Source organism: Scyliorhinus torazame, chromosome 22 (assembly GCF_047496885.1).
Source record: "Scyliorhinus torazame isolate Kashiwa2021f chromosome 22, sScyTor2.1, whole genome shotgun sequence".
Lineage (NCBI taxonomy): Eukaryota > Metazoa > Chordata > Chondrichthyes > Carcharhiniformes > Scyliorhinidae > Scyliorhinus > Scyliorhinus torazame.
This window is the reverse complement of record NC_092728.1, coordinates 7,398,049-7,424,967: the sequence shown is the minus strand read 5'-3', so window position 1 is coordinate 7,424,967 and position 26,919 is coordinate 7,398,049. Positions and strand designations below refer to the sequence as shown.

At 54.5% G+C, this 26,919-nt stretch overlaps 1 protein-coding gene across 1 annotated transcript in view; it reads right to left on the bottom strand.

Moving 5' to 3' along the window:
* The window catches only part of LOC140398893 (catechol O-methyltransferase A-like), a 250,091-nt gene extending 228,588 nt beyond the window's left edge, over nucleotides 1–21,503 (bottom strand). The window contains exon 1 of the mRNA XM_072487849.1: nucleotides 21,379–21,503. Coding sequence (XP_072343950.1) covers nucleotides 21,379–21,426 — 48 coding nt within the window. The 5' untranslated portion in view covers nucleotides 21,427–21,503. The remainder of the gene's footprint in view (nucleotides 1–21,378) is intronic.
* Nucleotides 21,504–26,919: the final 5,416 nt, after the last annotated feature.

Below are 26,919 nucleotides of genomic sequence, written 5' to 3'. Positions count from 1 at the left end.
GAGGGAGCGCCGCACTGTCAGAGGGTCAGTACTGAGGGAGTGCCGCACTGACAGAGGGTCAGTACTGAGGGAGCGCCGCACTGTCAGAGGGTCAGTACCTGAGGGAGCGCCGCACTGTCAGAGGGTCAGTACTGAGGGAGTGCCGCACTGTCAGAGGGTCAGTACTGAGGGAGTGCTGCACTGTCAGAGGGTCAGTACTGAGGGAGTGCTGCACGGTCAGAGGGTCAGTACTGAGGGATTGCCGCACTGTCAGAGGGTCAGTACTGAGGGAGTGCTGCACTGTCAGAGGGTCAGTACCTGAGGGAGCGCCGCACTGTCAGAGGGTCAGTACTGAGGGATTGCTGCACTGTCAGAGAGTCAGTACTGAGGGAGTGTCGCACTGTCAGAAGGTCAGCACTGAGGGAGTGTCGCACGGTCAGAGGGTCAGTGCTGAGGGAGTGCCGCACTGTCAGAGGGTCAGTACTGATGGAGTGCTGCACTGTCAGAGGGTCAGTACTGAGGGAGAGCTGCACTGTCGGAGGGTCAGTACTGAGGGAGTGCTGCACTGTCAGAGGGTCAGTACTGAGGGAGTTCTGCACTGTCGGAGGGTCAGTACTGAGGGAGTGCTGCACTGTCAAAGGGTCAGTACTGAGGGAGCGCCGCACTGTCAGAGGGTCGGTACTGAGGGAGTGCCGCACTGTTGGAGGGGCAATACTGAGGGAGTGCTGCACTGTCAAAGTGTCAGTACTGAGGGAGTGCCGCACTGTCGGAGGGTCAGTATTGAGAGAGTGCCGCACTGTCGGAGGGTCAGTAATGAGGGAGTGCTGCACTGTCAGAGGGTCAGTACTGAGGGAGTACTGCACTGTCAGAGGATCAGTACTGAGGGAGCGCCGCACTGTCAGAGGGTCAGTACTGAGGGAGTGCTGCACTGTCAGAGGGTCAGCACTGAGGGAGTGCTGCACTGTCAGAGGGTCAGTACTGAGGGAGTGTCACAAGGTCAGAGGATCAGTACTGAGTGAGTGCCGCACTGTCAGAGGATCAGTACTGAGGGAGTGCTGCACTGTCAGAGGGTCAGTACTGAGAGAGTGCCGCACTGTCGGAGGGTCAGTACTGAGGGAGTGCTGCACTGTCAGAGGGTCAGTACTGAGGGAGCGCCGCACTGTCAGAGGGTCAGTACTGAGGGAGTGCTGCACTGTCAGAGGGTCAGTTCTGAGGGAGTGCTGCACTGTCAGAGGGTCAGTACTGAGGGAGTGCTGCACTGTCAGAGGGTCAGTACTGAGAGAGTGCCGCACTGTCAGAGGGTCAGTACTGAGGGAGTGCTGCACTGTCAGAGGGTCAGTATTGAGGGAGTGCTGCACTGTCAGAGGGTCAGTACTGAGGGAGTGCTGCACTGTCAGAGGGTCAGTATTGAGGGAGTGCTGCACTGTCAGAGGGTCAGTACTGAGGGAGTGCCGCACTGTCAGAGGGTCAGTACTGAGGGAGTGCTGCACTGTCAGAGGGTCAGTTCTGAGGGAGTGCTGCACTGTCAGAGGGTCAGTACTGAGGGAGTGCTGCACTGTCAGAGGGTCAGTACTGAGGGAGCGCCGCACTGTCAGAGGGTCAGTACTGAGGGAGCTCCTCACTGTCAGAGGGTCAGTACTGAGGGAGTGCCGCACTGTCAGAGGGTCAGTCTGAGGGAGCACCGCACTGTCAGAGGGTCAGTACAGAGGGAGCACCGCACTGCCAGAGAGTCAGTACTGAGGGAGTGCCGCACTGTCAGTGAGTCAGTACTGAGGGAGCGCCGCACTGTCAGAGGGTCAGTACTGAGGGAGCTCCGCACTGTCAGAGGGTCAGTACTGAGGGAGTGCCGCACTGTCAGAGGGTCAGTACTGAGGGAGCACCGCACTGTCAGAGGGTCAGTACAGAGGGAGCACCGCACTGCCAGAGAGTCAGTACTGAGGGAGTGCCGCACTGTCAGAGGGTCAGTACTGAGGGAGTGCCGCACTGTCACAGGGTCAGTACTAAGGGAGTGCCGCACTGTCAGTGAGTCAGTACTGAGGGAGTGCTGCACTGTCAGAGGATCAGTGCTGAGGGAGTGCTGCACTGTCAGAGGGTCAGTACTGAGGGAGTGCTGCACTGTCAGAGGGTCAGTACTGAGGGAGTGCTGCACTGTCAGAGGGTCAGTACTGAGGGAGCGCCGCACTGTCAGAGGGTCAGTACTGAGGGAGCTCCGCACTGTCAGAGGGTCAGTACTGAGGGAGTGCTGCACAGTCAGAGGGTCAGTACTGAGGGAGTGCCGCACTGTCAGAGGGTCAGTACTGAGGGAGTGCCGCACTGTCAGAGGGTCAGTACTGAGGGAGTGCCGCACTGTCAGAGGGTCAGTACTGAGGGAGCTCCGCACTGTCAGAGGGTCAGTACTGAGGGAGTGCTGCACTGTCAGAGGGTCAGTACTGAGGGAGTGCTGCACTGTCAGAGGGTCAGTACTGAGGGAGCACCGCACTGTCAGAGGGTCAGTACTGAGGGAGCTCCGCACTGTCAGAGGGTCAGTACAGAGGGAGTGCTGCACTGTCAGAGGGTCAGTACAGAGGGAGTGCTGCACTGTCAGAGGGTCAGTACTGAGGGAGTGCTGCACTGTCAGAGGGTCAGTACTGAGGGAGTGCCGCACTGTCAGAGGGTCAGTACTGAGGGAGTGCTGCACTGTCAGAGTGTCAGTACTGAGGGAGTGCTGCACTGTCAGAGGGTCAGTACTGAGGGAGCACCGCACTGTCAGAGGGTCAGTACAGAGGGAGTGCTGCACTGTCAGAGGGTCAGTACTGAGGGAGTGCCGCACTGTCAGAGGGTCAGTACTGAGGGAGTGCTGCACTGTCAGAGGGTCAGTACTGAGGGAGTGCTGCACTGTCAGAGGGTCAGTACTGAGGGAGTGCCGCACTGTCAGAGGGTCAGTACTGAGGGAGTGCTGCACTGTCAGAGGGTCAGTACTGAGGCAGTGCCGCACTGTCAGAGGGTCAGTGCTGAGGGAGTGCTGCACTGTCAGAGGGTCAGTACTGAGGGAGTGCTGCACTGTCAGAGGGTCAGTACTGAGGCAGTGCCGCACTGTCAGAGGTATTATCATAGATTATCATAGAATTTACAGTGCAGAAGGAGGCCATTCGGCCCATCGAGTCTGCACCGGCTCTTGGAAAGAGCACCCTATCCCCATAACCCAGTAACCCCACCCAACACTAAGGGCAATTTTGGACACTAAGGGCAATTTATCATGGCCAATCCCCCTAACCTGCACATCTTTGGACTGTGTGAGGAAACCGGAGCACCCAGAGGAAACCCACGCACACACGGGGAGGATGTGCAGAGTCCGCACAGTCAGTGACCCACGCCGGAATCGAACCTCGGACCCTGGAGCTGTGAAGCAATTGTGCTATCCACAAGGCTACCGTGCTGCCCCTGCGAGTTGCTTTGTGGATCCAAGCGAGTTGAAACCAGCCGGCTCTCCCAAGTCGTTGCAAATGATTCTACGAGGAGCAAGAAGGAAAAGGAATGTTGGATAGATTCTGATAACTCACACTGAGTAGACGCTCCTTCTCAGAATGGGAAACTTCCAAAATCCCAGTTGCTAGAAGTGTTTGGATGTCGATGAGTCTCTCAAACACAGGCCAGCACTACAGACAGAAATCCTTCAGAAAAAACTGTAGGCGGAGGTTACGTCTGGCCAAAGAATGGGGAGATTAAACACGTGAGGATTAGCACAGAGCTGCCCATCAGTCTCCGGTTCAAACCAGTCTGCCTGGGGAACTCACCAACCCCCCCCCCTGCCAGCACCCTGTGTTACTGACTGTACCTCTACTGATGTTAATCCAGCTCCCTCACACTGTCACTCAGTAACCCCTCTCCCCCAGCACCCTGTGTTACTGACTGTGTCTCTACTGATGTTAATCCAGCTCCCTCACACTGTCACTCAGTAACCCCTCTCCCCCAGCACCCTGTGTTACTGACTGTACCTCTACTGATGTTAATCCAGCTCCCTCACACTGTCACTCAGTAACCCCTCTCCCCCAGCACCCTGTGTTACTGACTGTACCTCTACTGATGTTAATCCAGCTCCCTCACACTGTCACTCAGTAACCCCTCTCCCCCAGCACCCTGTGTTACTGACTGTATCTCTACTGATGTTAATCCAGCTCCCTCACACTGTCACTCAGTAACCCCTCTCCCCCAGCACCCTGTGTTACTGACTGTATCTCTACTGATGTTAATCCAGCTCCCTCACACTGTCACTCAGTAACCCCTCTCCCCCAGCACCCTGTGTTACTGACTGTACCTCTACTGATGTTAATCCAGCTCCCTCACACTGTCACTCAGTAACCCCTCTCCCCCAGCACCCTGTGTTACTGACTGTATCTCTACTGATGTTAATCCAGCTCCCTCACACTGTCACTCAGTAACCCCTCTCCCTCAGCACCCTGTGTTAGTGACTGTATCTCTACTGATGTTAATCCAGCTCCCTCACACTGTCACTCAGTAACCCCTCTCCCCCAGCACCCTGTGTTACTGACTGTATCTCTACTGATGTTAATCCAGCTCCCTCACACTGTCACTCAGTAACCCCTCTCCCCCAGCACCCTGTGTTACTGACTGTATCTCTACTGATGTTAATCCAGCTCCCTCACTGTCACTCAGTAACCCCTCTCCCCCAGCACCCTCTGTTACTGACTGTATCTCTGCTGATGTTAATCCAGCTCCCTCACACTGTCACTCAGTAACTCCTCTCCCCAGCACCCTGTGTTACTGACTGTATCTCTACTGATGTTAATCCAGCTCCCTCACACTGTCACTCAGTAACCCCTCTCCCCCAGCACCCTGTGTTACTGACTGTATCTCTACTGATGTTAATCCAGCTCCCTCACACTGTCACTCAGTAACCCCTCTCCCCCAGCACCCTGTGTTACTGACTGTATCTCTACTGATGTTAATCCAGCTCCCTCACACTGTCACTCAGGAACCCCTCTCCCCCAGCAACCTGTGTTACTGACTGTATCTCTACTGATGTTAATCCAGCTCCCTCACACTGTCACTCAGTAACCCCTCTCTCCCAGCACCTTGTGTTACTGACTGTATCTCTACTGATGTTAATCCAGCTCCCTCACACTGTCACTCAGTAACCCCTCTCCCCCAGCACCCTGTGTTACTGACTGTATCTCTACTGATGTTAATCCAGCTCCCTCACACTGTCACTCAGTAACCCCTCTCCCCCAGCACCCTGTGTTACTGACTGTATGTCTACTGATGTTAATCCAGCTCCCTCACATTGTCACTCAGTAACCCCTCTCCCCCAGCACCCTGTGTTACTGACTGTATCTCTACTGATGTTAATCCAGCTCCCTCACACTGTCACTCAGTAACCCCTCTCCCCCAGCACCATGTGTTACTGACTGTATCTCTACTGATGTTAATCCAGCTCCCTCACACTGTCACTCAGTAACCCCTCTCCCCCAGCACCGTGTTACTGACTGTATCTCTACTGATGTTAATCCAGCTCCCTCACACTGTCACTCAGTAATCCCTCTCCCCCAGCACCCTGTGTTACTGACTGTATCTCTACTGATGTTAATCCAGCTCCCTCACACTGTCACTCAGTAACCCCACTCCCACAGCACCGTGTTACTGACTGTATCTCTACTGATGTTAATCCAGCTCCCTCACACTGTCACTCAGTAACCCCTCTCCCCCAGCACCCTGTGTTACTGACTGTATCTCTACTGATGTTAATCCAGCTCCCTCACACTGTCACTCAGTAATCCCTCTCCCCCAGCACCCTGTGTTACTGACTGTATCTCTACTGATGTTAATCCAGCTCCCTCACACTGTCACTCAGTAATCCCTCTCCCCCAGCACCCTGTGTTACTGACTGTATCTCTACTGATGTTAATCCAGCTCCCTCACACTGTCACTTGGTAACCCCTCTCCCCCAGCACCCTGTGTTACTGACTGTATCTCTACTGATGTTAATCCAGCTCCCTCACACTGTCACTCAGTAACCCCTGTCCCCCAGCACCCTGTGTTACTGACTGTATCTCTACTGATGTTAATCCAGCTCCCTCACACTGTCACTCAGTAACCCCTGTCCCCCAGCACCCTGTGTTACTGACTGTATCTCTACTGATGTTAATCCAGCTCCCTCACACTGTCACTCAGTAACCCCTCTCCCCCAGCACCCTGTGTTACTGACTATCTGTACTGATGTTAATCCAGCTCCCTCACACTGTCACTCAGTAATCCCTCTCCCCCAGCACCCTGTGTTACTGACTGTATCTCTACTGATGTTAATCCAGCTCCCTCACACTGTCACTCAGTAATCCCTCTCCCCCAGCACCCTGTGTTACTGACTGTATCTCTACTGATGTTAATCCAGCTCCCTCACACTGTTACTCAGTAACCCCTGTCCCCCAGCACCCTGTGTTACTGACTGTATCTCTACTGATGTTAATCCAGCTCCCTCACACTGTCACTCAGTAACCCCTGTCCCCCAGCACCTGTGTTACTGACTGTATCTCTACTGATGTTAATCCAGCTCCCTCACACTGTTACTCAGTAACCCCTGTCCCCCAGCACCCTGTGTTACTGACTGTATCTCTACTGATGTTAATCCAGCTCCCTCACACTGTCACTCAGTAACCCCTGTCCCCCAGCACCCTGTGTTACTGACTGTATCTCTACTGATGTTAATCCAGCTCCCTCACACTGTCACTCAGTAACCCCACTCCCCCAGCACCCTGTGTTACTGACTGTGTCTCTACTGATGTTAATCCAGCTCCCTCACTGTCACTCAGTAAACCCTCTCCCCAGCACCATGTGTTACTGACTGTATCTCTACTGATGTTAATCCAGCTCCCTCACACTGTCACTCAGAAACCCCTCTCCCCCAGCACCCTGTGTTACTGACTGTATCTCTACTGATGTTAATCCAGCTCCCTCACACTGTCACTCAGTAACCCCTCTCCCCAGCACCATGTGTTACTGACTGTATCTCTACTGATGTTAATCCAGCTCCCTCTCACTGTCACTCAGTAACCCCTCTCCCCCAGCACCCTGTGTTACTGACTGTATCTCTACTGATGTTAATCCAGCTCCCTCACACTGTCACTCAGAAACCCCTCTCCCCCAGCACCCTGTGTTACTGACTGTATCTCTACTGATGTTAATCCAGCTCCCTCACTCTGTCACTCAGTAACCCCTCTCTCCCAGCACCCTGTGTTACTGACTGTATCTCTGCTGATGTTAGTCCATCTCCCTCACACTGTCACTCAGTAACCCCTCTCCCCCAGCACCCTATGTTACTGACTGTAACTCTACTGATGTTAATCCAGCTCCCTCACTCTATCACTCAGTAACCCCTCTCTCCCAGCACCCTGTGTTACTGACTGTATCTCTGCTGATGTTAGTCCATCTCCCTCACACTGTCACTCAGTAACCCCTCTCCCCCAGCACCCTGTGTTACTGACTGTATCTCTACTGATGTTCATCAGCTCCCTCACACTGTCACTCAGTAACCCCTGTCCCCCAGCACCCTGCGTTACTGACTGTATCTCTACTGATGTTAATCCAGCTCCCTCACACTGTCACTCAGTAACCTCTCTCCCCCAGCACCCTGTGTTACTGACTGTATCTCTACTGATGTTAATCCAGCTCCCTCACACTGTCACTCAGTAACCCCTCTCTCCCAGCACCCTGTGTTACTGACTGTATCTCTACTGATGTTAACCAGCTCCCTCACATTGTCACTCAGTAACCCCTCTCCCCCAGCACCCTGTGTTACTGACTGTATCTCTACTGATGTTAATCCAGCTCCCTCACACTGTCACTCAGTAACCCCTCTCCCCCAGCACCGTGTGTTACTGACTGTATCTCTACTGATGTTAATCCAGCTCCCTCACACTGTCACTCAGTAACCCCTCTCCCCAGCACCCTGTGTTACTGACTGTATCTCTACTGATGTTAATGCAGCACCCTCACACTGTCACTCAGTACCCCCTCTCCCCCAGCACCCTGTGTTACTGACTGTATCTCTACTGATGTTAATCCAGCTCCCTCACACTGTCACTCAGTAACCCCTCTCCCCAGCACCCTGTGTTACTGACTGTATCTCTACTGATGTTAATCCAGCTCCCTCACACTGTCACTCAGTAATCCCTCTCCCCCAGCACCCTGTGTTACTGACTGTATCTCTACTGATGTTAATCCAGCTCCCTCACACTGTCACTCAGTAACCCCTCTCCCCCAGCACCCTGTGTTACTGACTGTATCTCTACTGATGTTAATCAGCTCCCTCACACTGTCACTCAGCAACCCCTCTCCCCCAGCACCCGGCGTTACTGACTGTATCTCTACTGATGTTAATCCAGCTCCCTCACACTGTCACTCAGTAACCCCTCTCTCCCAGCACCCTGTGTGACTGACTGTATCTCTACTGATGTTAATCCAGCTCCCTCACACTGTCACTCAGTAACCCCTCTCCCCAGCACCCTGTGTTACTGACTGTATCTCTACTGATGTTAATCCAGCTCCCTCACTCTGTCACTCAGTAACCCCTCTCCCCCAGCACCCTGTGTTACTGACTGTATCTCTACTGATGTTAATCCAGCTCCCTCACACTGTCACTCAGTAACCCCTCTCCCCAGCACCCTGTGTTACTGACTGTATCTCTACTGATGATAATGCAGCTCCCTCACACTGTCACTCAGTAACCCCTCTCCCCCAGCACCCTGTGTTACTGACTGTATCTCTACTGATGTTAATCCAGCTCCCTCACACTGTCACTCAGTAACCCCTCTCCCCCAGCACCCTGTGTTACTGACTGTATCTCTACTGATGTTAATCCAGCTCCCTCACATTGTCACTCAGTAACCCCTATCCCCCAGCACCCTGTGTTACTGACTGTATCTCTACTGATGTTAATCCAGCTCCCTCACACTGTCACTCCGTAACCCCTCTCCCTCAGCACCCTGTGTTACTGACTGTATCTCTACTGATGTTAATCCAGCTCCTTCACACTGTCACTCAGTAACCCCTCTCCCCCAGCACCCTGTGTTACTGACTGTATCTCTACTGATGTTAATCCAGCTCCCTCACACTGTCACTCAGTAACCCCTCTCCCCCAGTTTGGCGCACAAAGACTCCGTGAGACGAATAGAGTGAAGTCGATGAGGCTTTATTAAGCGTGTCTGTTCCCCAGCAGCCCGATAGTAAACTGGCCTGCGGGGGATGGCACCGGCTTCTTATACTTCGCCTTCAGGGCGGAGTATGAGGTCAACGGCCAACCAGGACCCGGGATCTGTCAGCCAATGACATTAGGGCTTCCAGTCCCACATGACCCCCAATACATACTACCACATTCACCCCTTGTCAAAAATGAACCCGGCGGGGTGATGGTTCGTATGGTGCTAAGGGTTTACAGGGCTGGTCCTGGGAGCATAGAACAGTTACATGGTAGTACAGTATTGGACAGTATCGTCCTGTTACAACTATTTACAGAGGGTATAGGAAAAACAAAATGTTCATTGGACAGTCCATCTTTGTTTTACATCGACGCCACGAGTCGGTCGGGCGGTCTGGTCGTCCGTGTCGATCGCCTCGGCCCCGGCGGTGGTGGTAGTGCTTGTACCAACGTTGTCACCTCCGGGAGCCACACGGTTTCAGCTGTCGGTGCAAAAGGGAGGGGAACTGATCCTCCTGGGAAGGGGGCGGTCGCGGGGTGCGGCGGTGGCAGGAAGGGGGGCGGTTGGGTTGATGGTGTCGGGGGGTGTGCATGGTGCCGGCGGGCGCCAGATCCTGCAGGGAGACCGTGTCCTGTCGGCCGTCGGGGTACTCCACGTAGGCGTACTGGGGGTTTGCGTGGAGGAGGTGAACCCTTTCGACCAACGGGTCCGCCTTATGTGCCCGCACATGCTTTCGGAGCAGGATGGGTCCTGGGGCCGCCAGCCAGGTCGGCAGCGACGTTCCAGAGGAGGACCTCCTAGGGAAGACAAGGAGACGCTCGTGCGGCGTTTGATTAGTGCTTGTACATAATAACGACCGGATGGAATGGAGAGCGTCCGGGAGGACATCCTGCCACCGTGAAACTGGGAGATCCCTGGACCGTAGGGCCAGTAGGACGGCCTTCCAGACCGTGCCGTTCTCCCTTTCTACTTGCCCGTTCCCCCGGGGGTTGTAGCTGGTCGTCCTGCTTGAGGCTATGCCCTTGCTGAGCAGGAACTGGCGCAGCTCGTCACTCATGAAAGAGGACCCCCTGTCGCTGTGGACGTATGCGGGGTAACCGAACAGTGTGAAGATGCTGTTCAGGGCTTTAATGACTGTGGCCGCGGTCATGTCGGAGCAGGGAATGGCAAAAGGGAAGCGGGAGTATTCGTCCACTACATTAAGGAAATATGCGTTGCGGTCGTTGGAGGGGAGGGTCCCTTTGAAATCGAGACTGAGGCGTTCAAAGGGGCGGGAAGCCTTAATCAGGTGCGCTCCATCTGGCCTGAAAAAATGCGGCTTGCATTCCGCGCAGATGTGGCAGTCCCTTGTGACTGTACGGACCTCCTCTAAAGAGTATGGGAGATTGCGGGACTTGATGAAGTGGTAAAACCGAGTGACCCCCGGGTGGCAGAGGTCCTCGTGGAGGGTTTGGAGGCGGTTGATTTGTGCGTTGGCACATGTGCCGCGGGATAGGGCATCGGACGGCTCGTTCAGCTTTCCGGGCCGGTACAAGATCTCATAGTTAAAGGTGGAGAGCTCGATCCTCCACCTTAAGATCTTGTCATTTTTAATCTTGCCCCGCTGTGCATTATCGAACATGAAGGCTACCGACCGTTGGTCAGTGAGGAAAGTGAATCTCCTGCCGGCCAGGTAATGCCTCCAATGTCGCACAGCTTCCACTATGGCTTGGGCTTCCTTTTCCACTGAGGAGTGGCGGATTTCTGAGGCGTGGAGGGTTCGGGAGAAGAAGGCCACGGGTCTGCCCGCTTGGTTAAGGGTGGCCGCTAGAGCTACGTCGGAGGCGTCGCTCTCGACCTGGAAGGGGAGGGACTCGTCGATGGCGCGCATCGTGGCCTTTGCGATGTCCGCTTTGATGCGGCTGAAGGCCTGGCAAGCCTCTGTCGACAGAGGGAAGGTCGTGGTCTGTATTAGGGGGCGGGCCTTGTCTGCGTACTGGGGGACCCACTGGGCGTAGTACGAAAAGAACCCCAGGCAGCGTTTCAGGGCTTTTGGGCAGTGCGGGAGGGGAAATTCCATGAGTGCGCACATACGTTCGGGGTGGGGGCCTATTATCCCATTGCGCACTATGTAGCCCAGAATGGCTAGCCGATCGGTGCTAAAAACGCACTTGTCCTCGTTGTACGTGAGGTTCAAGGCTTTGGCGGTCTGGAGGAATTTTTGGAGGTTGGCGTCGTGGTCCTGCTGATCGTGGCCGCAGATGGTTACATTGTCGAGGTACGGGAACGTGGCCCGTAACCCATGTTGATCAACCATTCGGTCCATCTCCCGTTGGAAGACCGAGACCCCGTTTGTGACGCCAAAAGGGACCCATAGGAAATGGTATAATCGCCCGTCTGCCTCGAAGGCTGTGTACTTGCGGTCACTTGGGCGGATGGGGAGCTGATGGTAGGCGGACTTGAGGTCCACGGTGGAGAAGACTTTATACTGGGCAATCCGATTGACCATGTCGGATATGCGGGGGAGAGGGTACCCGTCTAGTTGTGTGTACCTGTTGATGGTCTGGCTATAGTCAATGACCATCCTTTGTTTCTCCCCTGTCTTCACTACTACCACCTGCGCTCTCCAGGGACTATTGCTGGCCTGGATTATGCCCTCCTTTAGTAGCCGCTGGACTTCGGAGCGAATGAAGGTCCGGTCCTGGGCACTGTACCGTCTGCTCCTAGTGGCGACGGGTTTGCAATCCGGGGTGAGGTTCGCAAACAAGGATGGGGGTTGCACCTTGAGGGTGGCGAGGCCGCAGATAGTGAGTGGGGGTATGGGGCCGCCGAATTTAAACGTAAGGCTCCGTAGATTGCATTGGAAATCTAATCCCAGCAAGGTGGGGGCACAGAGTTGGGGAAGGACGTTAAGTTTGTAGTTTTTGAATTCCCTCCCCTGCACCGTTAGGGTAACTATGCAGAATCCCTGGATCTGTACAGAGTGGGATCCTGCAGCTAGGCAAATCTTTTGTGCGCTGGGGAAGGTAGTTAAGGAACAGCGTCTTACCGTGTCGGGGTGGATAAAACTTTCCGTGCTCCCGGAGTCGACTAGGCATGGCATCTCGTGGCCGTTAATTAGGACCGTTGTCGTCGTCGTCTGGAGAGTCCGGGGCCGAGCCTGATCGAGTGTAACCGAAGCGAGCCGTGGTTGTAGTAGTGGGGTGGGGTCCGTTGTTGCCGTCCAAGATGGCGTCGGGGATGGACAAAATGGCCGCCCCCATGCGTCGTACAGGTCGGGGGCGGTCCAAGATGGCGGGGCCCCTCCTCCCCTCGTGGTGGTCGGGACCCAAAATGGCGGCATCTGCGGGTCGCACATGGTGTTCTGGGGGGTCTGGGGGGGCGCTAGGACCGCGCGGAGTTCCTTGACTGCGAGCGCCAGGGCCGCGGGCGCTAGGACGCGCGGAGCTCCCTCGCCGGGGACAGCGGTGGTCGGGGCCCAGGCCGGCGGGTCAGTACTGCGAGCGCTGGGACCATGCGGAGCTCCCTCGCCGGGGACGGCGGTGATCGGGGTCCAGGTAAGTTGCGCCGGCGGGTCAGGCGTGGGGCGCGGGACGGGGGTGAGGGCCCAGGTCGGCGGCGCCGGCGGGTCAGGCGTGGGGCGCGGGACGGGGGTGAGGGCCCAGGTCGGCGGCGCCGGCGGGTCAGGCGTGGGGCGCGGGACGGGGGCGAGGGCCCAGGTCGGCGGGTCAGGCGTGGGGCGCGGGGTGAGGGCCCAGGTCGGCGGCGCCGGCGGGACAGGCGTGGGGCGCGGGACGGGGGTGAGGGCCCAGGTCGGCGGCGCCGGCGGGTCAGTCGTGGGGCGCGGGACGGGGGTGAGGGCCCAGGTCGGCGGCTCCGGCGGGTCAGTCGTGGGGCCGCGAGCGCTGGGACCGCGCGGAGCTCCCTCACCGGGGACAGCGGTGGTCGGGGTCAAGGTAGGTGGCGCCGGCGGGTCAGGCGTGGGGCGCGGGACGGGGGTGAGGGTGGCGTTAGGGATGCGAAAAACCCCCTCCTCTCCGTGGAGAGTGTTGGCCGGCACCCAAATCGGGAGCGCCGGCGGCGGGTCGTACATGGGCTGCGGGGAGGGGGGTTGGGGAGCGTAGGCGGCGTGCAGGGCTCCCAGTTCTCCCGGGGCCGCGGTGGTCGGGACCCAGAGCGGCTGCGCCTGCGGGTCGCACATGGCGTGCTGGGGGGGTTGGGACGCATAGACTGCCTGTAGGGCTCCCTCTGGCCCCGGGACGGCGGCGACCTCGCGGGATCGGCACACCACCGCATAGAGGCCCTTTTTCCCGCAGCTTTTGCAGATGGCTGCGCGGGCCGGGCAGCGTTGTCGGGGGCGCTTCGCCTGGCCGCAGAAATTACAGCGGGCGCCCCCGGTGCGACTCGGCGTTTGGACTGCGCAAGCCTGTGGGGTGTCCGGGGGGGGGGGGGTAGGGGGTTTGCCGCGACGGGTACGTACGGAGCCCAATGGCCTGCCACGCGGTCGGGGCCGTAGGCGCGGGTATTACGCGCGGCTACGTCCAGCGAGGCTGCCAGGGCCCGTGCCTCAGAGAGTCCTAGTGACTCTTTTTCTAGAAGTCTTTGGCGGATTTGGGAGGATTGCATACCTGCAACAAAAGCATCGCGCATTAACATGTCCGTGTGTTCGTTTGCGTTCACCGACGGGCAGCTGCAGGCTCGTCCCAAAATCAGCAGCACGGCGTAGAACTCGTCCATCGATTCTCCGGGAGCTTGCCGTCTTGTCGCGAGCTGGTAGCGAGCGTAGATTTGGTTAACTGGGCGAACGTAGAGATTTCTCAGTGCTGTGAACGCCGTCTGGAAATCGCGGGTGTCTTCAATGAGGGTGAAAATCTCCGTGCTCACCCTCGAGTGCAGGACCTGCAGTTTTTGTTCATCTGAGACTCGGCCTGTGGTCGATGTGATGTAGGCCTCAAAGCAAGTCTGCCAGTGTTTGAAGGCTGCTGCCGCGTTCACTGCGTGGGGGCTGATCCTCAGGCATTCTGGAATGATCCTGAGCTCCATAGTCCTTTTTAGGCACGCTTAATAAATTGTGGCGCACAAAGACTCCGTGAGACGAATAGAGTGAAGTCGATGAGGCTTTATTAAGCGTGTCTGTTCCCCAGCAGCCCGATAGTAAACTGGCCTGCGGGGGAAGGCACCGGCTTCTTATACTCCGCCTTCAGGGCGGAGCTTGAGGTCAACGGCCAACCAGGACCCGGGATCTGTCAGCCAATGACATTAGGGCTTCCAGTCCCACATGACCCCCAATACATACTACCACACCCAGCACCCTGTGTTACTGACTGTATCTCTACTGATGTTAATCCAGCTCCCTCACACTGTCACTCAGTAACCCCTCTCCCCAGCACCCTGTGTTACTGACTGTATCTCTACTGATGTTAATCCAGCTCCCTCACACTGTCACTCAGTAACCCCTCTCCCCCAGCACCCTGTGTTACTGACTGTATCTCTACTGATGTTAATCCAGCTCCGTCACACTGTCACTCAGTAATCCCTCTCCCCCAGCTCCCTGTGTTACTGACTGTATCTCTACTGATGTTAATCCAGCTCCCTCACACTGTCACTCAGTAACCCCTCTCCCCCAACACCCTGTGTTACTGACTGTATCTCTACTGATGTTAATCCAGCTCCCTCACACTGTCACTCAGTAACCCCTCTCCCCCAGCTCCCTCACACTGTCACTCAGTAACCCCTCTCCCCCAGCACCCTGTGTTACTGACTGTATCTCTACTGATGTTAATCCAGCTCCCTCACATTGTCACTCAGTAACCCCTCTCTCCCAGCACCCTGTGTTACTGACTGTATCTCTACTGATGTTAATCCAGCTCCCTCACACTGTCACTCAGTAACCCCTCTCTCCCAGCACCCTGTGTTACTGACTGTATCTCTACTGATGTTAATCCAGCTCCCTCACACTGTCACTCAGTAACCCCACTCCCCCCAGCACCCTGTGTTACTGACTGTATCTCTACTGATGTTAATCCAGCTCCCTCACACTGTCACTCAGTAACCCCTCTCCCCCAGCACCCTGTGTTACTGACTGTATCTCTACTGACGTTAATCCAGCTCCCTCACACTGTCACTCAGTAACCCCCTCCCTCAGCACCCTGTGTTACTGACTGTATCTCTACTGATGTTAATCCAGCTCCCTCACATTGTCACTCAGTAACCCCTCTCCCCCAGCTCCCTCACACTGTCACTCAGTAACCCCTATCCCACAGCACCCTGTGTTACTGACTGTATCTCTACTGATGTTAATCCAGCTCCCTCACACTGTCACTCAGTAACCCCTCTCCCCCAGCACCCTGTGTTACTGACTGTATCTCGACTGATGTTAATCCAGCTCCCTCACACTGTCACTCAGTAACCCCTCTCCCCCAGCACCCTGTGTTACTGACTGTATCTCTACTGATGTTAATCCAGCTCCCTCACGCTGTCACTCAGTAACCCCTCACCCCCCAGCACCCTGTGTTACTGACTGTATCTCTACTGATGTTAATCCAGCTCCCTCACACTGTCACTCAGTAACCCCTCTCCCCCAGCACCCTGTGTTACTGACTGTATCTCTACTGATGTTAATCCAGCTCCCTCACACTGTCACTCAGTAACCCCTCTCCCCCAGCACCCTGTGTTACTGACTGTATCTCTACTGATGTTAATCCAGCTCCCTCACACTGTCACTCAGTAACCCCTCTCCCCCAGCACCCTGTGTTACTGACTGTATCTCTACTGATGTTAATCCAGCTCCCTCACACTGTCACTCAGTAACCCCTCTCCCCCAGCACCCTGTGTTACTGACTGTATCTCTACTGATGTTAATCCAGCTCCCTCACACTGTCACTCAGTAACCCATCTCCCCCAGCACCCTGTGTTACTGACTGTATCTCTACTGATGTTAATCCAGCTCCCTCACACTGTCACTCAGTAACCCCTCTCCCCCAGCACCCTGTGTTACTGACTGTATCTCTACTGATGTTAATCCAGCTCCCTCACACTGTCACTCAGTAACCCCTCTCCTCCAGCACCCTGTGTTACTGACTGTATCTCTGCTGATGTTAATCCAGCTCCCTCGCACTGTCACTCACTAACCCCTCTCCCCCAGCACCCTGTGTTACTGACTGTATCTCTACTGATGTTAATCCAGCTCCCTCACGCTGTCACTCAGTAACCCCTCACCCCCCAGCACCCTGTGTTACTGACTGTATCTCTACTGATGTTAATCCAGCTCCCTCACACTGTCACTCAGTAACCCCTCTCCCCCAGCACCCTGTGTTACTGACTGTATCTCTACTGACGTTAATCCAGCTCCCTCACACTGTCACTCAGTAACCCATCTCCCCCAGCACCCTGTGTTACTGACTGTATCTCTACTGATGTTAATCCAGCTCCCTCACACTGTCACTCAGTAACCCCTCTCCCCCAGCTCCCTCACATTGTCACTCAGTAACCCCTATCCCACAGCACCCTGTGTTACTGACTGTATCTCTACTGATGTTAATCCAGCTCCATCACACTGTCACTCAGTAACCCCTCACCCCCCAGCACCCTGTGTTACTGACTGTATCTCTACTGATGTTAATCCAGCTCCCTCACACTGTCACTCAGTAACCCATCTCCCCCAGCGCCCTGTGAATCTGACTGTATCTCTACTGATGTTAATCCAGCTCCCTCACACTGTCACTCAGTAACCCCTCTCCCCCAGCACCCTGTGTTACTGACTGTATCTCTACTGATGTTAATCCAGCTCCCTCACACTGTCACTCAGTAACCCCTCTCCCCCAGCATCCTGTGTTACTGACTGTATCTCTACTGATGTTAATACAGCTCCCTCACATTGTCACTCAGTAACCCCTCTCCCCAGCACCCTGTGTTACTGACTGTACCTCTATTGATGTTAATCCAGCTCCCTCACACTGTCACTCAGTAACCCCTCTCCCCCAGCACCCTGTGTTACTGACTGTATCTCTACTGATGTTAATCCAGTTTCCTCACATTGTCACTCAGTAACCCCTATCCCACAGCACCCTGTGTTACTGACTGTATCTCTACTGATGTTAATCCAGCTCCCTCACGCTGTCACTCAGTAACCCCTCACCCCCCAGCACCCTGTGTTACTGACTGTATCTCTACTGATGTTAATCCAGCTCCCTCACACTGTCACTCAGTAACCCCTCTCCCCCAGCACCCTGTGTTACTGACTGTATCTCTACTGATGTTAATCCAGCTCCCTCACACTGTCACTCAGTAACCCCTCTCCTCCAGCACCCTGTGTTACTGACTGTATCTCTGCTGATGTTAATCCAGCTCCCTCACACTGTCACTCACTAACCGCTCTCCCCCAGCACCCTGTGTTACTGACTGTATCTCTACTGATGTTAATCCAGCTCCCTCACACCGTCACTCAGTAACCCCTCTCCCCCAGCACCCTGTGTTACTGACTGTATCTCTACTGATGTTAATCCAGCTCCCTCACACTGTCACTCAGTAACCCCTCACCCCCCAGCACCCTGTGTTACTGACTGTATCTCTACTGACGTTAATCCAGCTCCCTCACACTGTCACTCAGTAACCCCTCTCCCCCAGCACCCTGTGTTACTGACTGTATCTCTACTGATGTTAATCCAGCTCCCTCACACTGTCACTCAGTAACCCCTATCCCACAGCACCCTGTGTTACTGACTGTATCTCTACTGATGTTAATCCAGCTCCCTCACACTGTCACTCAGTAACCCCTCTCCCCCAGCACCCTGTGTTACTGACTGTATCTCGACTGATGTTAATCCAGCTCCCTCACACTGTCACTCAGTAACCCCTCTCCCTCAGCATCCTGTGTTACTGACTGTATCTCTACTGATGTTAATACAGCTCCCTCACATTGTCACTCAGTAACCCCACTCCCCCAGCACCCTGTGTTACTGACTGTATCTCTACTGATGTTAATCCAGCTCCCTCACACTGTCACTCAGTAACCCCTCTCCCTCAGCATCCTGTGTTACTGACTGTATCTCTACTGATGTTAATCCAGCTCCCTCACACTGTCACTCAGTAACCCCTCTCCCAGCACCCTGTGTTACTGACTGTATCTCTACTGATGTTAATCCAGCTCCCTCACACTGTCACTCAGTAACCCCTATCCCACAGCACCCTGTGTTACTGACTGTATCTCTACTGATGTTAATCCAGCTCCCTCACACTGTCACTCAGTAACCCCTCTCCCCCAGCACCCTGTGTTACTGACTGTATCTCGACTGATGTTAATCCAGCTCCCTCACACTGTCACTCAGTAACCCCTCTCCCTCAGCATCCTGTGTTACTGACTGTATCTCTACTGATGTTAATACAGCTCCCTCACACTGTCACTCAGTAACCCCTCTCCCCCAGCACCCTGTGTTACTGACTGTATCTCTATTGATGTTAATCCAGCTCCCTCACACTGTCACTCAGTAACCCCTCACCCCCCAGCACCCTGTGTTACTGACTGTATCTCTACTGATGTTAATCCAGCTCCCTCACACTGTCACTCACTAACCTCTCTCCCCCAGTACTGACTGTATCTCTACTGATGTTAATCCAGCTCCCTCACACTGTCACTCAGTAACCCCTCTCCCCCAGCACCCTGTGTTACTGACTGTATCTCTACTGATGTTAATCCAGCTCCCTCACACTGTCACTCAGTAACCCCTCTCCCCCAGCACCCTGTGTTACTGACTGTATCTCTACTGATGTTAATCCAGCTCCTTCACACTGTCACTCAGTCACCCCTCTCCCCCAGCACCCTGTGTTACTGACTGTATCTCTACTGATGTTAATCCAGCTCCCTCACACTGTCACTCAGTAACCCCTCTTCCCCAGCACCGTGTGTTACTGACTGTATCTCTACTGATGTTAATCCAGCTCCCTCACACTGTCACTCAGTAACCCCTCTCCCCCAGCGCCCTGTGTTACTGACTGTATCTCTACTGATGTTAATCCAGCTCCCTCACACTGTCACTCAGTAACCTCTCTCCCCCCCAGTATCCTGACTGCTGTCTGCTGAATTTAAGACTATGTTGGAGTCACTCAGTCACTCAGTGACTGGCTCTCACATTTCTGCCGGAGAAGGATGTTAATATATTCCACAAGACACGTTTTCTGTAAATTAAACAGGAAATTGTTTCTGAATATTGCGAAGGTTCACGTTGAGAATTTCCCACCTTGCCATTGCCAACGCCTTGAAAATAAACTATCACTGTCACGGCCACTGTCGTACTGAACAGAACGGACTACTGCAAAGAAGTATACCGACAACTGAACAACCAAGAACACTACAGACAGTTACCCGCAGATCCGACCAAGGAACATATCCGCTAACTTAACAGACTGATCAAGACCTTGGATCCAGATCTTCAGAGCACCCTACGTGCTCTCATCCCACGTACTCCCCGCATTGGAGATCTCTACTGCCTTCCAAAAATACATAAGCCCAACACACCAGGCCGCCCTATCGTTTCAGGCAATGGGACCGTGTGAGAACCTCTCTGGCTACATCGAGGGCATCTTGAAACCCATCGTACAAGGTACACCCAGCTTCTGTCGCGACATGACGGACTTCCTACAGAAACTCAGCACCCATGGACCAGTTGAACCAGGAACATTCCTCGTCACAATGGACGTCTCGGCACTCTACACCAGCATCCCCCATGACGACGGCATTGCTGCAACAGCCTCAGTACTCAACACCGACAACTGCCAATCTCCAGACGCAATTCTGCAACTCATCCGCTTCATTCTGGATCACAACGTCTTCACCTTCGACAACAAGTTCTTCATCCAGACGCACGGAACAGCCATGGGGACCAAATTCGCACCCCAATACGCCAACATCTTCATGCACAAGTTTGAACAGGACCTACTCACTGCACAGGACCTTCAACCGACATTATACACCAGATACATCGATGACATTTTTTTCCTTTGGACCCACGGCGAAAAATCACTGAAACGACTACACGATGACATTAATAAGTTCCATCCAACCATCAGACTCACCATGGACTACTCTCCAAAATCAGTTGCATTCTTGGACACACTCGTCTCCATCAAGGACGGTCACCTCAGCACTTCGCTTTACCGCAAACCCACGGATAACCTCACGATGCTCCACTTCTCCAGCTTCCACCCTAAACACATTAAAGAAGCCATCCCCTATGGACAAGCGCTCCGTATACACAGGATCTGCTCAGACGAGGAGGAGCGTAACAGACATCTACAGACGTTGAAAGATGCCCTCGTACGAACGGGATATGGCACTCGACTCATCGATCGACAGTTCCAACGCGCCACAGCAAAAAACCGCACCGACCTCCTCAGAAGACAAACATGGGACACAACCGACAGAATACCCTTCGTCGTCCAGTACTTCCCCGGAGCGGAGAAACTACGTCATCTTCTTCACAGCCTTCAACACGTCATTGATGACGATGAACATCTTGCCAAGGTCATCCTCACACCCCCACTACTTGCCTTCAAACAACCGCGCAACCTCAAACGAACCATTGTTTGCAGCAAACTACCCAGTCTTCAGAACAGTGACCACGACACCACACAACCCTGTCATGGCAATCTCTGCAAGACGTGCCAGATCATCGACATGGATACCACTATTACACGTGAGAACACCACCCACCAGGTACGCGGTACGTACTCGTGCGACTCGGCCAACGTTGTCTACCTCATACACTGCAGGAAAGGATGTCCCGAAGCGTGGTACGTTGGCGAGACCATGCAGACGCTGCGACAACGAATGAACGGACATCGCGCAACAATCATCAGGCAGGAATGTTCCCTTCCAGTCGGGGAACACTTCAGCAGTCAAGGGCACTCAGCCTCTGATCTCCAGGTAAGCATTCTCCAAGGCGGCCTTCAGGACCCGCGACAATGCAGAATCGCCGAGCAGAAACTTACAACCAAGTTCCGCACACATGAGTGCGGCCTTAACCGGGACCTGGGATTCATGTCGCATTACATTCATCCCCCACCATCTGGCCTGCAAAATCCTACCAACTGTCCAGGCTTGACACAATTCACACCTCTTTAACCTGGGGTTACCCCATCTCTGGATCTGTAAAGATTTAATCACCTGCTAATGCTCACATTCCAAGCATTGTTTGGCATCTTTGATTTTGTCTATATATGTGTTTCTGGAACATACCTCTTCATTCACCTGAGGAAGGAGCAGCACTCCGAAAGCTAGTGACATCGAAACAAACCTGTTGGACTTTAACCTGGTGTTGCAAGACTTCGTACTGTGCTTTCTTGAAAATAGAGATTCACAGACAGATTGCATCGTGCAGCACCCAGTCGGATGAATTTTAATAGCTCGCCTGAAGGAAGCAATGACTTTGAACAGTTCAGAAATGTCAGAGGAGTTGTTCGCTCCGGGGAAGGACGTTCGAGAATTCACTCTCATTGCACAGCCAGATTATCTTCATCCTTCAACTGAACTCCAAACCAACCAGCAATTATCCATTGACAGGACGAAGAGGAGCCCATTCAGCCCCTCTCCAGCCTGTTACACAGGAACAGGAGGAGGCCCATTCAGCCCCTCTCCAGCCTGTTACACAGGAACAGGAGGAGGCCGATTCAGCCCCTCTCCAGCCTGTTACACAGGAACAGGAGGAGGCCCATTCAGCCCCTCTCCAGCCTGTTGCACAGGAACAGGAGGAGGCCCATTCAGCCCCTCTCCAGCCTGTTACACGGGAACAGGAGGAGGCCCATTCAGCCCCTCTCCAGCCTGTTACCCAGGAACAGGAGGAAGCCATTCAGCCCCTCTCCAGCCTGTTACACAGGAACAGGAGGAGGCCCATTCAGCCCCTCTCCAGCCTGTTGCACAGGAACAGGAGGAGGCCCATTCAGCCCCTCTCCAGCCTGTTACACAGGAACAGGAGGAGGCACATTCAGCCCCTCTCCAGCCTGTTACACAGGAACAGGAGGAGGCCGATTCAGCCCCTCTCCAGCCTGTTACACAGGAACAGGAGGAGGCACATTCAGCCCCTCTCCAGCCTGTTACACAGGAACAGGAGGAGGCCGATTCAGCCCCCCTCCAGCCTGTTACACAGGAACAGGAGGAGGACCATTCAGCCCCCCTCCAGCCTGTTACACAGGAACAGGAGGAGGCCCATTCAGCCCCTCTCCAGCCTGTTACACAGGAACAGGAGGAGGCCGATTCAGCCCCCCTCCAGCCTGTTACACAGGAACAGGAGGAGGACCATTCAGCCCCCCTCCAGCCTGTTACACAGGAACAGGAGGAGGCCCATTCAGCCCTTCTCCAGCCTGTTACACAGGAACAGGAGGAGGCCCATTCAGCCCCTCTCCAGCCTGTTACACAGGAACAGGAGGAGGCCCTTCAGCCCCTCTCCAGCCTGTTACACAGGAACAGGAGGAGGCCCATTCAGCCGCTCTCCAGCCTGTTACACAGGAACAGGAGGAGGCCCATTCAGCCCCTCTCCAGCCTGTTACACAGGAACAGGAGGAGGCCCATTCAGCCCCTCTCCAGCCTGTTACACAGGAACAGGAGGAGGCCCATTCAGCCCCTCTCCAGCCTGTTACACAGGAACAGGAGGAGGCCCATTCAGCCCCTCTCCAGCCTGTTACACAGGAACAGGAGGAGGCCCATTCAGCCCCTCTCCAGCCTGTTACACAGGAACAGGAGGAGGCCCATTCAGCCCCTCTCCAGCCTGTTACACAGGAACAGGAGGAGGCCCATTCAGCCCCTCTCCAGCCTGTTACACAGGAACAGGAGGAGGCCCATTCAGCCCCTCTCCAGCCTGTTACACAGGAACAGGAGGAAGCCCATTCAGCCCCTCTCCAGCCTGTTACACAGGAACAGGAGGAGGCCCATTCAGCTCCTCTCCAGCCTGTTACACAGGAACAGGAGGAGGCCCATTCAGCCCCTCTCCAGCCTGTTACACAGGAACAGGAGGAGGCCCATTCAGCCCCTCTCCAGCCTGTTACACAGGAACAGGAGGAGGCCCATTCAACCCCTCTCCAGCCTGTTACACAGGAACAGGAGGAGGCCCACTCAGCCCCCTCCAGCCTGTTACACAGGAACAGGAGGAGGCCGATTCAGCCCCTCTCCAGCCTGTTACACAGGAACAGGAGGAGGCCCATTCAGCCCCTCTCCAGCCTGTTACACAGGAACAGGAGGAGGCCCATTCAGCCCCTCTCCAGCCTGTTACACAGGAACAGGAGGAGGCCCATTCAGCCCCTCTCCAGCCTGTTACACAGGAACAGGAGGAGGCCGATTCAGCCCCTCTCCAGCCTGTTACACAGGAACAGGAGGAGGCCCATTCAGCCCCTCTCCAGCCTGTTACACAGGAAGAGGAGGAGGCCCATTCAGCCCCTCTCCAGCCTGTTACACAGGAACAGGAGGAGGCCCATTCAACCCCTCTCCAGCCTGTTACACAGGAACAGGAGGAGGCCCATTCAGCCCCTCTCCAACCTGTTACACAGGAACAGGAGGAGGCCATTCAGCCCCTCTCCAGCCTGTTACACAGGAACAGGAGGAGGCCCATTCAGCCCCTCTCCAGCCTGTTACACAGGAACAGGAGGAGGCCCATTCAGCCCCTCTCCAGCCTGTTACACAGGAACAGGAGGGAGCCCATTCAGCCCCTCTCCAGCCTGTTACACAGGAACAGGAGGAGGCCCATTCAGCCCCTCTCCAGCCTGTTACACAGGAACAGGGGGAGGCCCATTCAGCCCCTCTCCAGCCTGTTACACAGGAACAGGAGGAGGCCCATTCAGCCCCCCTCAGCCTGTTACACAGGAACAGGAGGAGACCCATTCAGTCCCTCTCTCCAGTTGCTCCGTCTGGACCTGTAAAGACTTAATTACCTGCAAAGACTCACATTCAAAGTATCGTCTTGCATCATTGGCTTTGTCGATATATGTGCATCACGGTAGCACAGTGGTTAGCACTGTGGCTTCACAGCTCCAGGGTCCCAGGTTCGATTCCCCGCTGGGTCACTGTCTGTGCGGAGTCTGCACGTCCTCCCCGTGTCTGCGTGGGTTTCCTCCGGGTGCTCCGGTTTCCTCCCACAGTCCAAAGATGTGCAGGTTAGGTGGATTGGCCGTGATAAATTGCCCTTAGTGTCCAAAATAGATTAGGCGGGGTTACTGGGTTACAGGGATAGGGTGGAAGTGAGGGCTTAAGCGGCCTCTTGCTGCACTGTACGTTCAATGTTCTATATGTATTTATTCATTCTTCATTCTTTATTTAATTCTTCATTCACCTCCGAAAGTGCTCCGAAAGCCAGTCAAAACAAACCTGTTGGACTTTAACGTGGTGTTGTAAGACTTCGTCCTGTGCCCACCCAGTCCAACGCCGGCATCTCCACATCATGGTGGCGAGAAGGCAGAAGGTCACCGACCTGAGCATCCTGTGTACAGCACCATCTGGCGGCCGGCAACGAGAACTGCACTGACCTGGAATTTATTTGGTGAAGCACCATCCGGTGGTCAAAGGACGGAGTTGCACCAACCTGAACCTCTCCAGTGAACCTGTCTCCCAGAGACTGCACGGCAGAGTGAAGAGTCAGCTCAGACCTACCCCTTTAATCCTGATTTAGTTTCAATAATAATAATGTTTATTGTCACAAGTGGCCTAAAATTAACACTGCAATGCAGTTACTGTGAAAATCCCCTAGTCGCCTGTTCGGGTCACAGAGGGAGAATTCAGAATGTCCAATCCACCTAACAGCGCGTCTTTCGGGACTTGTGGGAGGAAACCGGAGCACCCGGAGGGAACCCACGCAGACACGGGGAGAACGTGCAGACCCCGCGCAGACAGTGACCCAAGCGGGAATCGAACCCGGGACCCTGGTGCTGTGAAGCAACAGTGCTAACCACTGTGATACCGTTCCGCCCATATTCCTCGCCAACCTGTACCTGGTGTTTGTCTTGTGTGTGTCTGGGCAGAGGGGGGGATGGGATCTTGGGATTAGGTAGTCCAGCAGACGATTATCCTGTTATTTCCTGATATGTTCTTTTATCCTTTTTATTGATAAACAGTTTGTTGATCTTTTGCTTATAAATCTGGTGTCTCTTAACTCATCGGCACACAATGCAGACCCACAGTGGAAAACAGAAGGATCAACGTAATGGGGATTAAAGGGCAAGAGATGAACATCTTTGCTGCTGAGGTTGTAGTCTTTGCAGCTGGCTATCGTCCCAGTACGCGGAGTGCCGGAACCACCAGTTGGTTTAGAACGTCTGGCTGGAATCTTCAATTAGAACTCACAAAAAACAAAGAAATGTACAGCACAGGAACAGGCCCTTCGGCCCTCCAAGCCCGTGCCGACCATGCTGCCCGTCTAACCTAAAACCTTCTACACTTCCTGGGTCCGTATCCCTCTATTCCCACCCTAATCATGTATTTGTCACGATACCCCTTAACCGTCATGATCGTCACTGCTTCCACCACCTCCTCCGGCAGCGAGTTCCAGGCACCCACTACCCTCTGTGTAAAAAACGTGCCTCGTACATCTCCACTAAACCTTGCCCCTCGCACCTTAAACCTATGCCCCCTAGTAATTGACCCCTCTACCCTGGGAAAAAGTCTCTGACTACCCACTCTGTCTATGCCCCTCACAATCTTGTAGACCTCTATCAGGTCGCCCCTCAACCTCCGTCGTTCCAGAGAGAACAAACCGAGTTCATTCAACCGCTCCTCATAGCTAATGCCCTCCGTACCAGGCAGCATCCTGGTAAATCTCTTCTGCACCCTCTCTAAAGCCTCCACATCCTTCTGGTAGTGTGGCGACCAGAGTTGAACACTAGTGTGGCCGATTTAAAGTTCTGTACAGCTTGCCAATTTTTATACTCAATGCCCCGGCCAATGAAGGCACGCATGACTGCTTGACTACCTTCTCCACCTACGTTGCCAGTTTCAGTGACCTGTGGACCTGTACACCTAGATCTCTGACTTTCAATACTCTTGAGGGTTCTACCATTCACTGTATATTCCCTACCTGCATTAGACCTTCCAAAATGCATTACCTCACATTTGTCCGGATTAAACTCCATCTGCCATTTCTCCGCCCAAGTCTCCAGACAATCTAAATCCTGCTGTATCCTCAGACAGTCCTTATCGCTATCCGCAATTCCACCAACCTTTGTGTCATCTGCAAACTTACTAATCAGACCAGTTACATTTTCCTCCAAATCATTTATATATACTACAAACAGCAAAGGTCCCAGCACTGATCCCTGTGGAACACCACTGGTCACTCCTGCTACCCCCTTTGGCTTCTGTGACCGAGCCAGTTCTGTATCCATCTGACCACCTCACCTCTGATCCCGTGTGACTTCACCTTCTGTACCAGTCTGCCATGAGGGACCCCTGGGTGATGGGCGGGGGATCGGTTGATTATGGGAATGGGCGTGAGGTTGGGGAGTGAGGGAATGGGTTGGGAGTGGGTGGGGTATGGGATGGGGTCGTGAAAGTGAGGGAGGGGTGGGCGTGAGGTTGGGGAGTGAGGGATGGGTAGGGGAGTGAGGGATAGGTTGGGGAGTGAGGGATGGGTTGAGGAGTGAGGGATGGGTTGGGGAGTGAGGGATGGGTTGGGGAGTGAGGGATGGGTTGGGGGTGGGAGTGGGGGACAGGAGCATGGGTGGGGGAGGGGATGAAAGTGGGATATGGTTGGGGAAAGGAGTGGGCGTGGGTTTGGAGTGGGGGTGGGTTTAAGGTTGTGGG